Below are 15,514 nucleotides of genomic sequence, written 5' to 3'. Positions count from 1 at the left end.
TAAAGCCTAAAGAGGTACAATTATACAGTATTATACCAAAAAAGTCTAGTGTCATTAGTGTAGCACAGCTTTAATCATCTCTGGTCCCCCCAGATTTAGTCTGTGTCCTGGTGGAAGGGCCTGACCCCTTATGTTGGGAACCACTGGACTTAAGTATCTAATTGTATATAAAGTAGTTAGAGCTCATCACAGGGGAGATTTTTCTACTTTTGATACCTCAACTTCATTTTGCTGATAATTCTTTGTTTATGCAGGAGTTTGAATGCAGGGCCTTTACTTGTAATAAAGCATGTTTACCTTGCTTAAGTAAATGATCTGAGTACTTCTGCCAGCGCTGGTTTTGATAAGCAGTCGCACCAAAAATGGGAAAAATATTGAGGACATGACTGGACGCGTTTGAGTCACAGATGTTCATTATCAGGCAAATGTGGAAATTAGAACACACACGTTTTTACACACAATCAGCTGTAAACACATTCACAAATGAAAGACTTGAAAATATCTGAAAATTACCAAATAAAAAAATGCCCAAGCCAGTTGCAGTGTCCAGTTGCTTTGGGATAATTGTAGGAAAAAAAAGTTCAATGTGCCCAAAAAATCAAGTCTATGACATTTAACACCATGAAAATATAATAAACAGGGAAAAGGACTTTACAGGCTGCAACGGGGCACCATGCAGCACAGCAGGGCCCCTCAGGACACCAGCAAACAGAGCTGGCACTGAAGACTTGATTTGTGAGGTGAACTAAACAGTTTCTAGCATTATCCCAGAGTAATGGGACTCTGACACATACTTGATACTTTTTTGATGAAATCGTTACCTGTCTCATGCATTTTTGATTTGTTGATTTTGCCAGATCAATGTTACAGGAGACAACAAGCACAGCACAGAATTTTAATATGTTACTGATGTATCAATATCAAACTAACTTAACTTTTTGTCCTTCCATATAAATAAAGGTCCCGTATTCTATAAATGTGTTGTTTGATGATAAAGCAGGTCTAGGTTCTATATTAATACAGTGAAAGTATCAGAGCGCTCAGTCCACAGAGAAATGCACACAGCCTGTATTAAGAAACTGAGCCTTAAAACAAGCCGTCAGGACTTCTGTAACTTTGTGATGTCACAACAAAGCAGTCACTGCTTTCAGCCCCGCCCACCTGGACCCACCATCCATCCTTGCAGGATTTGGTTTCTCTGAGTGTTCATCTGAAATCTGCTATATTTTTACAACAGTCAGCCAATCAGAAGAGAGGCTCAGAACCTCCTCTCTTCTGATTGGCTCACTGACCTGTTGTTACTAGAGCTCCATAGAGAAGCCTGAGATGTAAAACTACATTGAGATGGTTTTTGGTTCTTAAAACCACGAATATATCTTCTTATGGATCAACACTTCAAATAAAACACAGGAAAAGTGTAAAATATGGAGCTTTAACAAATGATCTAAATGGGAAATATGAAATGTAGATATTAACTTAATTTCTGCAAATGAAAAGTATGAGTGGATGCGTATGTGCCATTTCTTGACTGATAAGCAGCAATGACATGAAATCTATTTCAGTCAGGGATTCATGCGTATAAAGCTCATAACCAAAGCTGCAAATGACAGAACAAAATACGCCAAAAATGGTCCATCCCATTGCACGCACACATGATCTGCTGTTTCTGTAACCTACAAGTCTTTTTACACAGGAGGCACAACAGCACACATCATCATCACCGCCAGAGCATCCAAAATTGTTATGGAAATGAAGCAAGGAACTGTGCACTGCGAAACTTTTTCTATAATATCAGCACAAAATGCACTAGAGACAGCGCTTTTTCTATGAATAAAAAAAAAAAATAAATAAAGAATAAATAAACACACCCCAGTTTACGCCTCTCCAAAATCACAAGATTGAGAAAGAGTGGGCAGTGGACTTTCTGCTCCTCTGCTGGAGTGGTGACGAGATGATTTGGTTTATACTGGCCAGCGCACCCCAGCACAATCCCTCATATCTTATTTTAGCAGGAGCTCCCAGGCTGGGGCATGAGGCCCTGCTTTGTATATCCCTGCAAGGCATCGTGTTTGCTGCATGATGGAGGGTGGAAGATGCTCAGGGCCAGCGAGGCTCATCCTTTTCCCAGGGGAGAGGAGTGAATAGCAGGCCATACTGCTGCCCAGGCCCGCCTGGCTTCCCCTGGGAAAGATTCGAGAAGGGTATAGACGTAGTGGAGGAGAGGCACGCGGAGCTATTTATAGAGCAGGTAGAGAGGAGAGGTGAGGAAAGAAAGGGAAGGGGAGAGGGAAGGGGGTGAGTGCGAAGAGGGGAGCTGAAATCAAGAAGAAGAGAGACAAAAGAGGCTAAAAGCAGATGACAGCGTGATACCTTCAGCCGATAGCCTACACCTGCTGAACAGAACAGAGCACGCGACTTTTAACATGTTCCTCCGGTGCCAAAACTAACACAGTACGTCTCAACTTATTGATTTATGGTAGAGAGAGTTCACACAGAGGTTAGCAGTGCTGAACTGGAGCAGAGAGAATAGTTGAGTTAGGATGACAGTGATATTTTATCAATACAGACTCGACTTGTAGCCCAGAGATTTTTGTGGTTTCTATACTAGCCCAGTTCTCCCTCTGCCTTCCTCTTTAATAAATAAAATTACTTTTATTCTTTATTTATTTTCGCAGTCTCTGCTCCACCCGCAGGCCCCCGCGCTGTCAGCTCGTTTCAGCCCCGCTGCAGCATGTATGTCTCTATTTCACACTGATGCCCTTTAATCATTTTCATCATTTCAGTGGGCTGACATTTTACATAAAGAGCTCTTATCATCCCTGGCTTACGGTTAATGATGAATGCTGATAATTACTGTCAGTCTGTGTGTCTAACGTGCCACGGCCGCATCAATATCTCCGCTCTGGAGTGTGCGTGCTTAAAAAGAGGAAAGTGTCTGCAACATCTAAAGCTGGAAAACATAAAGTGGGCCACATACTGTACTGTACTATACGGGCTAATGATGCCGTTTCATGAAAACCTCGAGTAACATATAAAATCTGTGTGGTAAACTAGTGAGGGCAGTTAAAGCAGTGGTTCCTAACCTCCCAGACAGTGCTACTCAGCAAGAAAAAACCTAAATACAACTAGATGACTTACATAGGTTATTATAGACTATTTGAACAGTAATTACCTTGACTTAGCAGAGTCTTTTCTGTCAAGCCCACAACAGGATACTGATTTTGAGCTGCTTGAGATCATATGAAATTGTAATAGTAAAAAGTAATCTGTCCATTATCAGCAGGGGTGAACAGTAACTGATTAAACTTCAGTGCTGTACTTCAGTGTATTTTTCGAGTATCTGTACTTCTGTATTTTTACTCCACTACATTTAAAAGAGAAATATTGTACTTTTGACTCCACTACAGTTCTATGAAGTACTCTTACTTTGAAGCAGCTTTTAGTTAGTGGAATTCATTTCCTTTCATTTTGAAAAATGTGCTAGACCATCGGTGTGTTCCTCACAGAAGAAAAAACAATCACAGGGAACTCCTCCACTGTTAGTCATGTTTCATCAGCTCAGTGTGAACCTGGCAGTGTCCGAACCATGGCTACCTTAGATAAAGATGTGGCAGAAGATGCTTAAAACAACAAATATATCTTCTTATGGATCAACACTTCAAATAAAACACAGGAAAAGTAAAAGACATGGGCTTTTAAAGCAAGTACTCCAAGTGAAAATCTGAGTATCTATACCTTGACTCAAGTAAGGAAGTTATATGCTTTGTCTACCTCTGATTATCACCAACTTAGCTGATCACATTTCATCTTTTTGGACCAGGATCACTTTAGCCAACGGAACATGTTAGCATGGAGCACAGAGCCAGTGTCCCCGCGGGGCATCACAGATGACGACTGTGATTAATGACTAAATTCTCTCATCACCAACAGTCTTGATCCACTCTTAGTAAGTGTTCACATGCATGTGCATATCTACATGTCCCTCTGTGTGTGTGTGTGTGTGTGTGTGTGTGTGTGTGTGTGTGCGCATGCACGGCGCAGCTTAGTCAAGACAAAGTCCTGATGCCGTACGCCTGAATGAGCGCCGTCACGCTGCCACCAGCTGTCCATGCAGTGACACCGCAAACACGACGTTATTAGCAACAACTACAACAGCCTAAAGATAGAAAACAGCAGCGAGAGGAAGCGAAGTGCACGACTCAGTATCAAAGCATAAATTCTTACACTTAATGTGATGACATGCTGCTGTATTAATGTGTTTGTTTTCCACACAGAGTGATGTGTCGGGAGTGTGGAAAGTTGCAGCGTTGAGCTAACTCCAACTTCTGTCATCACAGCCAAGAAGAGTCCCCAGCACTGTCTCAGCTCCGGAGCCTTTCAGGGATACACAGGCTTTGTTGTTAATCTAGTTCAAGTGCGAGTAAATGAATGAATTTAGCTTCATGCATTTAAAAGGGCCGGTTATGAACAGAAGACAGAAGATGACAGAGAACAGAGAGAGGAGAGTAAAGGAGCTGTTGGGCTCCCTGCTCTGGCTCTGTTTGTGGGTTAGCTGCTGCTGAATCGTCCCATTAAACATCACTGAAACAGATGTCTGTAAGATCTTCATCTTGTCTCCTTCTTTCTCTTTCTGGGCTTAACTATTGCAGTTTGGGTATTTATTTATTCCACATTAGTTTTCTTTTTTTTTCTTTTTTTAAATAATGGCAACTTTCCAATCAGCCATGATATATCTTTACATTTTTTTTACAGGACCTATACTTTATTGATGCCCAGGGGGAAATTAGGTTGAGTTACAGTTGCTCCTTCAGCAAAGAATAAAGAATATGAAGTAGATTAAGATAAAGATAAATACAAAATATTAAAATATTTCCTTTATATATATATACATATATGTGTGTGTGTGCGTGTGTGTATGTATTATACATATATATATATAAATAGAAATATATAAGGATATGAGTTTCAAATTGCACTTGTCAAATTGCACTTGCACTTAAGGATAAACTTACACACCCAGCAAGTGGTGTTTCACATTTTTACAAGTGGTAATAAATAAAATAAACTTGGCACAGTGGCTTGGCAGTCCGGGAGCTTTGTGCTGTAAATGCTAAATTAGTGTCTCCCTCGTCTGACAGCCAACCTTTTCTAACCTTTGTGAGGTATTTTGACTGTTAAACATTATATCACTAAAGGATCTAGAAATACTCCTCATGTCTCAGCCTGTGCTCTGAATGTGTCACGAGCTAATGATGAATTTGCTGTAAAATGGTGATAGTACACTGTAAAAGTCAGCGGGTCAGGACGGGCAAAGGTTCTTGTTAGGCTTCATTTACCACAAAAACAGTCCTGTCCTCCAAACAAGGAGAGGGTGTTTCTAACTTACTTTTATTTTTTTTGAGCACTAAATGCTGCGGTTACTTCAGCAGGAGGTAACTCACAGGCTAGGCGCTGATGCAAGACATTGAAATAGACTTTTACAAACCTTTTTCTAAAATACCCTTCATTTCATTTATTCACTTCCTCCTCTTCTCCTCCTCTTCTCCTCCTTCTCTCTTTCTCCCCTATTATCTGTGTGTGAAAGTTAAGACATTATAAACGCTTCTTTTCCCTTTAGACTAATGCTTGACATATACCAGGCATTAATATCATAGCCACACACATAACTTGGTTAGGTGGAGCGTGTGTGTGTGTGTGTGTGTGTGTGTGTGAGACAGCACATGTCTACATAACTGTGTGCCCGTGTGCATCTGTTTGCATTGTGTATGCACGTGTGTCTGGATTTTCATCAGATGAGAGATGAGCTATCTGCCCGGCGCCTCCTCCCTCGCCACATATTAATTACATCAGGCCTGTGATATATGGACAGATTACTGTGTGTAAAACGCATTATTTCCTTATGGAAACAGGCTGAGGGAGAGATCCATCAGCCCGCATCACGGCCGGTTTGGGGCTCACTACATCATACGTGAGCATCCGGCTTACCTGCCGCAATTAGAGCGCTAATCTAAACTCCTGCAAACTGTTTGAGCTCTAGAATCGTCCTCACTGGAAAAAAGTGACGGCGTCGTTTTTTTTCAAATACCTGAAACAGCTGATGTTTGGGTTCACCTGAGGAGGACCTCCTCTCTCAGAGCAGGAGGAGAACATTCTTCACCTTTCAGTGAGGTCAGTGTTGGGCCAACAAACCCACTGACTGAGCAGCAGTGGCAGAGAAAAGAATCTTCATGAAGGGCTGACACCAGTGTTTACTTTGTGCTGGTTTGCTAGTCTCTTCATGTCAGTTACTCTTTCATTCACTCACTCAAGCAGCAGTGATTTTAAATGTGCACCACAAGCTCTCAAGTATTACAGGTAAACCATTCGGAATCATGAATACTGGTAACCAATTAGTGACTCTGTTATTTAAGTAAAATTATGCAACGTTTGAAACAAGGAGACAAATGTGGCCAATTACAGGCTGAGTACGTAGAGCGGGTCGTTCACTAATCAGAAGGTCGGTGGTTCGATCCCCGGCTCCTCCGGTCTTGGGCCGATGTATCAATGGTGTGCGAGTGTGTGATAGAAAAAGCTTAACGTAAAGAAAAGACACTGTGTGAAGTTGGTGCTTTGAGTGGTCGACAAGACTAGAAAAGAGCTATAGAAGTGCAGTTCATTCATATTTATATGAATTTCCCAAAAATGATCTTTAGCCAGCAGGAAACAACCAACATATTTCATGGCACAGACTCTACTTTTAGTTTATTTAGTGTGACCATGACACAAGTCGAGCAGAGCCACAAACACAAAGTCAGTTCTTTAAAAAAAAAAAAAAAAAAATTGTATAGTGTGTCTTTAAAGTTGTTTCTCAGCAGATATTTGCTTACAGCCAAAATAAGGGAATATTACCTCAATCGAGCTCCCAGTAGTGTTATGGTGATGAATTTTAGTACATAGAAAATACATAATGTACATGAAAAAAATATTTCACAAAAAATATGGGATATTTCACAAAAATAGAGAAATAGTTGCATACTAGAAACAAGGTATTGAGGGTTTCATCTGTAGTAATGAAGGCAATCCCCGGACTCCGCTCCTGCTTAGAGATCAAAAGATCATCGTTTCCCATCATCAGTTTGTTTCATTTAACCATGACCGCTATTTTCCCGAGGTACTTTTATTTACCTGAACTTAACGACACCTCAGCAACAGAGGTGGAAGATCAGAAAACCATCGAATCGTTCTTTGAACAGTCAAATTAATTTTGGAGCAGACTGAGAAATAATGTCCTGCTGAAGGGGGCGTCAGCAGAAAAATATAGGTAGGTAATGACAAGCATCACCTGTTTAGTCATTTAGTTTGGAGGACTTGTTGATGAATTCACACGTGACGTCCTCAGCGTGTTGCTGTTGGAGCCGCGGTGACTCAGAGGAGAACGCTCTTCACAAAGTGAGCTGAGCACAAACTTTGAGTTTGACCTTATTACTTGGTCGGCTCTTTGTTGCCGCAGCAATTGGAACAGGTTGGCAGGTTTGCCAGCGTTTATCAGAGCATATTAGACCTTCGCTGGGCTTCCATTAAACTTAATGAACATTTAAATCCTTTAATGGAATGAAGGGAATTGAGAGCGGCATATTATCAGCTTGACGCTCTCCGCTGGTGTTGATAAAGACACCCACCGATGGAAGTTGAAGAGACGCATTTGAGACAGCTGCCTCCCTCTCTTTCCCTCTCTCCGTCTCACTTTGTTCTCTCGCCGTGACCGCCTCACACTCGTCTCTCTCTCCTCTGCTCCCTCTTCTCTCGGCGCATCCCTCTATCACACAGCCTCTCTTTTGTTTCTAACACACGCTGTGTTCCTCTGTCTGTCTATAACAGAGGAGAGGAGGCTGTTGCTGCGGCGCCAGATCTCCGTCATTCATCAGTCCCCATGAAGGGAACATCATAGAGATCTCTCTCCAGGAGGGATGTGCTAACACAACCACAACACCATCCCATTACAGAGCTGTCAAGCGTCGCCTACAACATTCTCTCCCTGTCTCTCACTCTTTGCTTTATCCTCAGCTATTTCAGCGAAGGATCATCTACCCCACATTCTAGCAGAGCGGAGAAACATAAATTACCCAGCGATACAGCTGCAATCACAGAGCACACGGCAGAGCCGGCCCAGGGGCGGCTGAACTCTGGCCAGCCCAGCATCAGGTCCTGCTAATGGGTGGAAAGGGCTCAAGAGAGGCCCGTGCTTTGTGAGGCCTCGCTCGCTTCTGGCTGCAGCTCAGGAGGACTGGCAGACCCAGCCGTATTGATCTGGTAGCTCCTATATTCCTGTCGACAGCTGGCTAACAAGGCTGATGTCTCAATAAAGACCGGTGCCTTAGGGAGGAAAGGGGGAGCAGCCGGTCAGCCGATAGCAAACCTGTGTTAAGACAAACCGGTGGACAGAGGGAGAGGAAAGGTTCACGCCCTCTCTGGGTTTTTAATGCGTTCCCACAACGCTGCACACACACGCTTTCCCCCCTTCAGGACGACACAAGAAACTACTGCTGCTGCTGAGCAGGAAGCGAGAAAGGGTCATGAGGCAAGGAGCAAGACAATGTTAGCAATTACTGACATGGCTGGTGTGAAGTATTGCTTTTAAAGGGATACAGAGAAGTAGATTTGCGATTCATACAGCTGCTATAGCCTTTCTTTCGTAGCTTCAAGGTGAAATCTTCAGTAATTAAAATGGAGCTTTGCGAGCACAGAAGCGTAACCCCCTGATAGACGTTTCCTAGATCCTGCCGCGTCTCCTAATGCTCCTCTATCCATTATTGACCGGGAAACTGACAGCTGTAAGCGACTGAGCAAAACAAACAAAAGAAGCGCGAGAAACTCACTGACAGACTGATTGATGAGGCCGCTGATCTATTTTTGATGCGTGAGACTTACAGGATAGGGTTTGGCCACAGTGTGCCGCGAGGAGGAAGAGGAGGAGGAGGAGGAGGAGGAAACGAGCAGCTCCGAGAGTCAGTGAAAGGTGTTAGGAGCTGAAATATGAGACACTGTGAAGGGAAAACATCTCTCCTTGTCAGCAAAGCTGCTAAAGTGTCCTTGAGCAACACACACTGCAGCAACTTCAGCGCTCGGTACAACAGCTTCAACGTGGGTTTTTTTTCTCTTTCTGTTGCAGAAAGGTTTCCCCTCCGAGCTATTCATTATGACAAATTCTCATGTGATGTTACTAAACATGCAGCAGTTACTTTATTGACTGAGGAGAGATCAATACAAATAGAGTCTGAAACGATTGGAGCGTTGATTTATTTTTTTTCCACAGGAAAAAAAAAAAAAAATTGTTGTAGCCTTTTATTGCACAAAGAGGAAAAACTGCAGCTCTTACCAGTCTGGCTCCTTTCAACTTCACTTCCTGTTTTCCCTGTGATTTTGTAGCTTCAAAATGAAGTGTTCAAATCTTAAAATAAAGCAAAAAGAAAATCTTTACTGTTATTCATTTGCCTGCCTGCGTCTGGCTCTCTCCTGTTGGTCCTCCTGCAGCAGAGGTATGTGGTAATAGTCATCCACCTACAGTTTGCTCATTAGCAGCGAGTCCTGCTCTCTGCATGAGTCTTTTCATGTTCCTCGGCACTAACAACAACCTGAAGGAACGCGCTCTATCCTCGCTGGAAATGTGAAGCGGTGTGCAGGAGTTGAATCGGGGACAGAACCCGCAGACAGGAGTAGATGCTCAGGGAAACCACCACCTCCATACAGGCAAATGATTCAGTACAAACACACACACACACACACATACATACACACACGACAAAATATGGGAGCTGCTGGAAATACAGCGAGATCGGTCTTCATTTGTTACTCCCTGTGTGATTTTTCTGAAGGCTGATTCAAACACTGATGATCGCTGCTGCGTGCCAATAACTTTAATGTGGCCCTTTTTTTCATCGCACAAAATAACAGATATTCAGTGATAACTCCCACAATTGTTTCGGCACCAAACGGCTCCTGTTTGAAGCACTTTTCCTGCTGCGGTTCGGAGTTTAGAGCTTCCCTAGACTTCGCCGGAAAGAAAGTTTCTCTTCTAGTGCAAGTGTGTAATGTTTATTGATTCTTTGTTGTCGGCGCGGAAAAGCGTCTGAAGCAAAATCTAAAAACTAAGCGTCTCAGTTTTGTTCTTGTACTGCAGGAAAATACTACAGAGACCCAACATGTTCAAAACTTAAAACATTATGAAGTAAACAATCGTGTGAGTAAATAGAGACGATGAATTTGTCAAATAATACATTACAATATATCGTTTTATTGTAGGTTGTTTTTATTTCAGTGAAGCAGTTTTTAATTCAGAATGTGTTTGGTGTTGTTTCTGTGAGGCTGAATGAGCAGCCAATCACATGACTGGCTTTAAACCGTTCGTCTCGACTTGCAGACGAACACTTTGTGATGAAAGGAGGTGAAATAAAGGCAAAAAGTTAGAGTGAAAAAAATGGACTATGCAATAAAGAAATAAAAAAATGGAATAGGAAAAAAAAAGACCTAAAATAACATTTCACATTATAAACTATATTTCACAAGTATAAATTAGAAAAAAGAAAAGCTTCATTGTATATACATATATGATCGCCATTTATTAATATAATTCATTTTTTTAATGTCTTATTTATTCATAACATTTTGAACCTTTTGGGTCTCCGTACAGCCAATACTACTAATAATGATAAATTCACACATATCGGCCTGCATATATCTTACGTGATGATGCATTGTGGGATGCTGAAATGCGTTGGTGATTGTGCTATGCAGTCAAATCCTCCCATAATGAAGAATCGTATAATTGTTTGTAATTATTTTTAAGCATTTTTCACAGTAAAGAATGAAGCGAAAGTTTGGAGATATTTTCTATTTATTATATTATATATACATAATAGCCTATTGTCACTGTCCAATGAAAACCATGTATCTCCAAATTCAGTGATTTTTAAAAGTGTTTGTTTACATGAATTGGAGGATTAGGTTTTGCTTTATGGATTGAGAAGATTCTCATAATAATAAATAAACTACTTTAAACCCTATTGGTTAATATGAAAGATGCATTGTTATAAAGCCAAAAACAGACTGGTTTTTCTGAACTCGTGGAAAGTTTAGGAGATACGTGGTTTTCACAGGTGCACAATGGCATGCAAGTTAAAGCGCTTTATTTTTTTACGTCATAAAAGAAAACATTTTGAAATGAAATAACCTCAATTTAACCCCTGATGCTGCAGCACTTCCAACCATTTCTGTGACTTATTTCCATAAGGTGCTAAACCCCGTCCCTGCAAACGAAATATGTGGGTAAGCTGAGCTGAAGAGGCTTTACCTTCCTCCTCTACATCCCTGCTGGTCTGTTGCTGATTCCAGATCCTCCTGTCTTGTTTTTTTTTGTTTTTTTTTCTGTTAGTGGATAGAAAAGAAAAAAGCAGCATTCGGATTCTATAATAATTACCCTGTCTCTCAGGACTCACTGCAAGATTCAGTATCTCCCGTCTTCCAAAGGAGAAACATGCAAAACATGTTACGAGACATCAACATATTAAGCTTTCCCTCTATCTCTTTGTTCCTGTCTCTTATACACATCTATGATTCAAAACCTCACTGCTGTCAGTCAGCAGTGTAGATGTGTAGAATCACCCTTATAGAAACACTGTATGTATCTGCTCAAGATGAATATGACTGAACAGTGAGCAAAAACAAAATGGCTGTCCACGGCTGCTGCTCGTACATCCAACATACGTACAAAACCCAGTCACACTGTCTGTCCTGTGTGGTGTGTCAGTGGCAGAGTGTGTGTGTGTGTGTGTGTGTGTGTGTGTGTGTGTGTGTTGTCGAGTGGAGCTCCACGCGGCTGTGTGAACAGTTACCTGTTCTTCCAACAATTTAATTTCCAGCTCTTCGTTCATTCCGGAGGTTATCTCGTCCATGTACATGTTATATTTGTAATTGCCCCGGAGTCGGACTGCTGCCAAACCAAAGCACACACCAGAAATTTCATTTCCACTACTATCATTTTTGAACGCGATCAATTATCTTTTTGACATCAGCTATTTTCTTTGGGCTTTAATCACAATTTCGCCCCCTAGTCACTAAACTGCAAACCGTGGTTAGTCTTCAGCAGGTTCTTGACATATTGATTTGTTTTTATTTAGATGAATAAGTGTGTGGGATAAGAGCAAAATCTCATTTACATTCACAACTCTGACTGACTGCTTTTTTTTTTTTTAATGAAGCAAGAAGGTCTTTATGGGATAAACTGGTTTGAATACTAACCAACTGATACATTCACATTAATTGAGGTGTTGAAATTGAAGCCATTACAATTATGGGTTTTCAAGCTGCAGTTCTCATCTCGTTACAGAACAAATAAATATACTGAGAAAACCGTTTGACATTTCTACTCTCCGACACTGTCTTTAACATCAGTTTTTTTCCACATTAACTAGTTTGTTATTATTTTTAAATGAATTTATTTCATTGTCACATATTTCCAACCCTGAAACAACCAGTTTCCATTATTTTATGAACCCTTTTACCACATCTAAAAACACTAAGTTGTTGTAGCGATCTAGTTTTAGTAGCTGTTTATAAGTTTATTTCTAAGTTGGAAGCGAACGACTCCTCCTGCAGTTACACTCTGAAAACCTGCAGACAAATGATTGACGATATAACAGACTTTCTCCAAAAAGGAACTCTTTGTTTTCAGACTCACTTTCACATCTGGATCCAGACAGTCAGGTGTTGCTCATTCAATGACGACTGTGGGATAAAGGAATTCAGCGAGCAGGAAGCAGGTGACGGGACAGAAATAAAGTGCCGTCTATCACCTTATTTTCTCTAATTACACTGAATCATTCATTAGCAAAGGAGAGGCTGAATGAATCTGAACAGCAAAGACACAAGAGAGGGGGGTGAAAAAAAGATGAGGGCACTTCACATGGAAGTCAATGAGGGAAATTACAGGAACAGCAGGGGCGGACAGGGGAATAAAATGTGACATGTAAATAATACAGGCCTTTAATGGTGGGTTATAAATGTGGCGGTCACTGAGGCAACACACACGAGGACAGACCGTCTGTCTGTCTGTCTGTCTGTCTGTCTGTCTGTCTGTCTGTCTGTCTGCACGGCGGTCCGCGCCTCCTGCTCTGTCTGACCCGAGGCAGCCTGACTTTACAGAGCTTAATACAGGATAAGTGGCTGCCCTAACCTCTCCACTGCTGAGGCGATCCCACCTGAACCAAAGCACTGATCTCGCTCTATTCTCCCGCTATCTCTTCTTTCCTTTTTCTTCTTCTTCTTCTTCTGCTTTTTTCCCCAGCAAGTGCTGAAGCTGAGACTCGCCGTCAGGGGCGAATAGGGCTCTTACAGTCGAATTGCTGCTGTCACTCAGCCTCCTGAGACCAGACCCATGTCAAGAACCCTGTCACACACACACACACAAGCAGACATACACACACATATAGAGAGGCGCTGGGGGACTCTGTGGTGTGTGTGTGTGGCATTAGTTGAACAAGTGACAACAACAGTTTTCCGTCTCGTGGTGGAAAGATGAAGGACAAGGAGGATGGAGGTAAACAAACCCAGGCTGGGCTTAGGGGAGCCGTGTGCAGTGTGTGTGTGCACATATATAGAAGCACACACACACACACACACACACACATGCGTGCGTCGTTTAAGAAGCTCTAACGGAAAACACGCACAAGTGAAATCCATAAAGATGTTCACTTCAGATCACATATGAGGAAACAGCGTAGACACACACACACACACACACACACACACACATACACACACTTTCACACACACTTTTCACGTCACTACCTAACCTCACAGCAGACACATGCGCTGTCACTGCAGCTGACACGCAACCCGGGCAAATATGAGCAATGTCAAGACAAGTTCACACACACACACACACATGCACACACACATCGACATCAGCCAGATTTCTTTGAGTTATTGTGCGGAGCAAACTTTGATGTCATGCTCTGGGTTATGACACACTCACACACACACTCACACACTGTCTGTGTCTTTGAGTGTGTTTACAGTTGTTGATATGTGTGTGTGTGTGTGTGAGAGATTTCCAGGAGCTCCACATGTATGAAGTCAATCCCTGCTGTCAGAGATGCATTATCTAATTTTCAAATGAGCACACACAAACACACACACACACTCTTACCTTCGTTGCTGTTAGTTCCCGCTGTGCCCAGAGCCTGTAGTGATATAGTCCATAGCAGCATCGCAGCCAGCCCCGGATCTGAAGCCATGGTGTTCTCCCTTACACCCCACCAGTCTCCCTCTGCCTCTCTCTCCCTCTTTCCTCTCTTACTCCCTCGCCCTCACTCTCCCACTCTGCCACCCGCTGCCTCTCTCTCCTCTCTTCCTTCTTCCTCTGTGTCCCAGGGTTGAAGCGAGAGCGAGAGCCGGCGCTGAGGAGAGAGTGTGTGTGTGTGTGTGTGTGTCTGTGTGTGTGTGTGTGTGTGTGTGTATGTGTGTGAGTGTAAGGGCTGCGAGCTCATTGGGTTGGAGTTAGAGCCTGCCTCTGTGGCTCGCTTCTGTCTGCCGGCTCCCTCGCACACATACACACATACATACATAGACTTTCGGCAGGCAGCCGGAGGGGGGGAGGGACGAGCATGTCTGTCAAAGTCTCACCAGCCAATCAGAGTGCAGGATCAGCCGGCTCTGCACACTTAATGCTCCCTCCTTTGCCACACCCTCCTGTACTACCTGCCCGGCCAACTCTCACTTTCTGTTTATCTCTCTGGGTCAAGAGCAGCCCCCCACCCTTTCCCCTCCCTTGTTATTTGCCCTCGTTTGTCATTGGCTCGCTTCTCCCAAACACACACACACACACACACACACACACACACACACACACTCACCTACCCAGTGGCTAATATCTGACTGATGGGATAAAGTGAAAACAGCAGCATGTCTGCGGGGCTCAAGTACAATGATCAGTTATCGATCCACCATATTGAATCATAAAGCCATTATCTACAGTATGTCCAAGTGCAGCAGAGTGTGCCCATACATGTGTGTGTGTGTGTGTGTGTGTGTGTGTGTGTGTGTCTGTCTGTCTGTGTGTTATTCAAGGACTATGATCATGTATTGATTGGTGTGATGGTGGGGAACTCTGCAAATGTGCCAGATCACAGTACCTGTCCTAATCAATTGCTTTTCCAGTCTGGTCACACTGCAACACAATACACACAATACACACAATATACACACACACACACACACACACACACACACACACAACTTCCTTCACACACCGCTGCAGTGACCTGAGCTGTGTTGAAGTAAAATCATTACTCACACTCACACACACACACACACACACACACACACACACACACACACACACACACACACACACACACCCAGTAGTTCACAAAGCTGATAGGAAATGAGATTTTTACTCATGTGTCACGTCTCCAGAACTCTGTTTAGCCACATTAGTATTCATGAGGTGAGATTCATGTTTACTGATGTTAAACTGATG

At 42.6% G+C, this 15,514-nt stretch overlaps 1 protein-coding gene across 1 annotated transcript in view; it reads right to left on the bottom strand.

Annotated features, from left to right (window-relative positions):
- Window positions 1-14,519, bottom strand: part of epha8 (eph receptor A8) — a 126,488-nt gene extending 111,969 nt beyond the window's left edge. Inside the window, exon 1 of the mRNA XM_023424631.2 lies at window positions 14,183-14,519. Coding sequence (XP_023280399.1) covers window positions 14,183-14,270 — 88 coding nt within the window. The 5' untranslated portion in view covers window positions 14,271-14,519. The remainder of the gene's footprint in view (window positions 1-14,182) is intronic.
- Window positions 14,520-15,514: the final 995 nt, after the last annotated feature.

The sequence above is a fragment of the Seriola lalandi genome, unplaced genomic scaffold (assembly GCF_002814215.2).
Source record: "Seriola lalandi dorsalis isolate HSWRI2012SDOR001 ecotype SW California unplaced genomic scaffold, Sedor1 jcf7180002054748, whole genome shotgun sequence".
NCBI classification, from domain to species: domain Eukaryota; kingdom Metazoa; phylum Chordata; class Actinopteri; order Carangiformes; family Carangidae; genus Seriola; species Seriola lalandi.
This window is presented reverse-complemented; position numbering and strand designations above follow the sequence as displayed.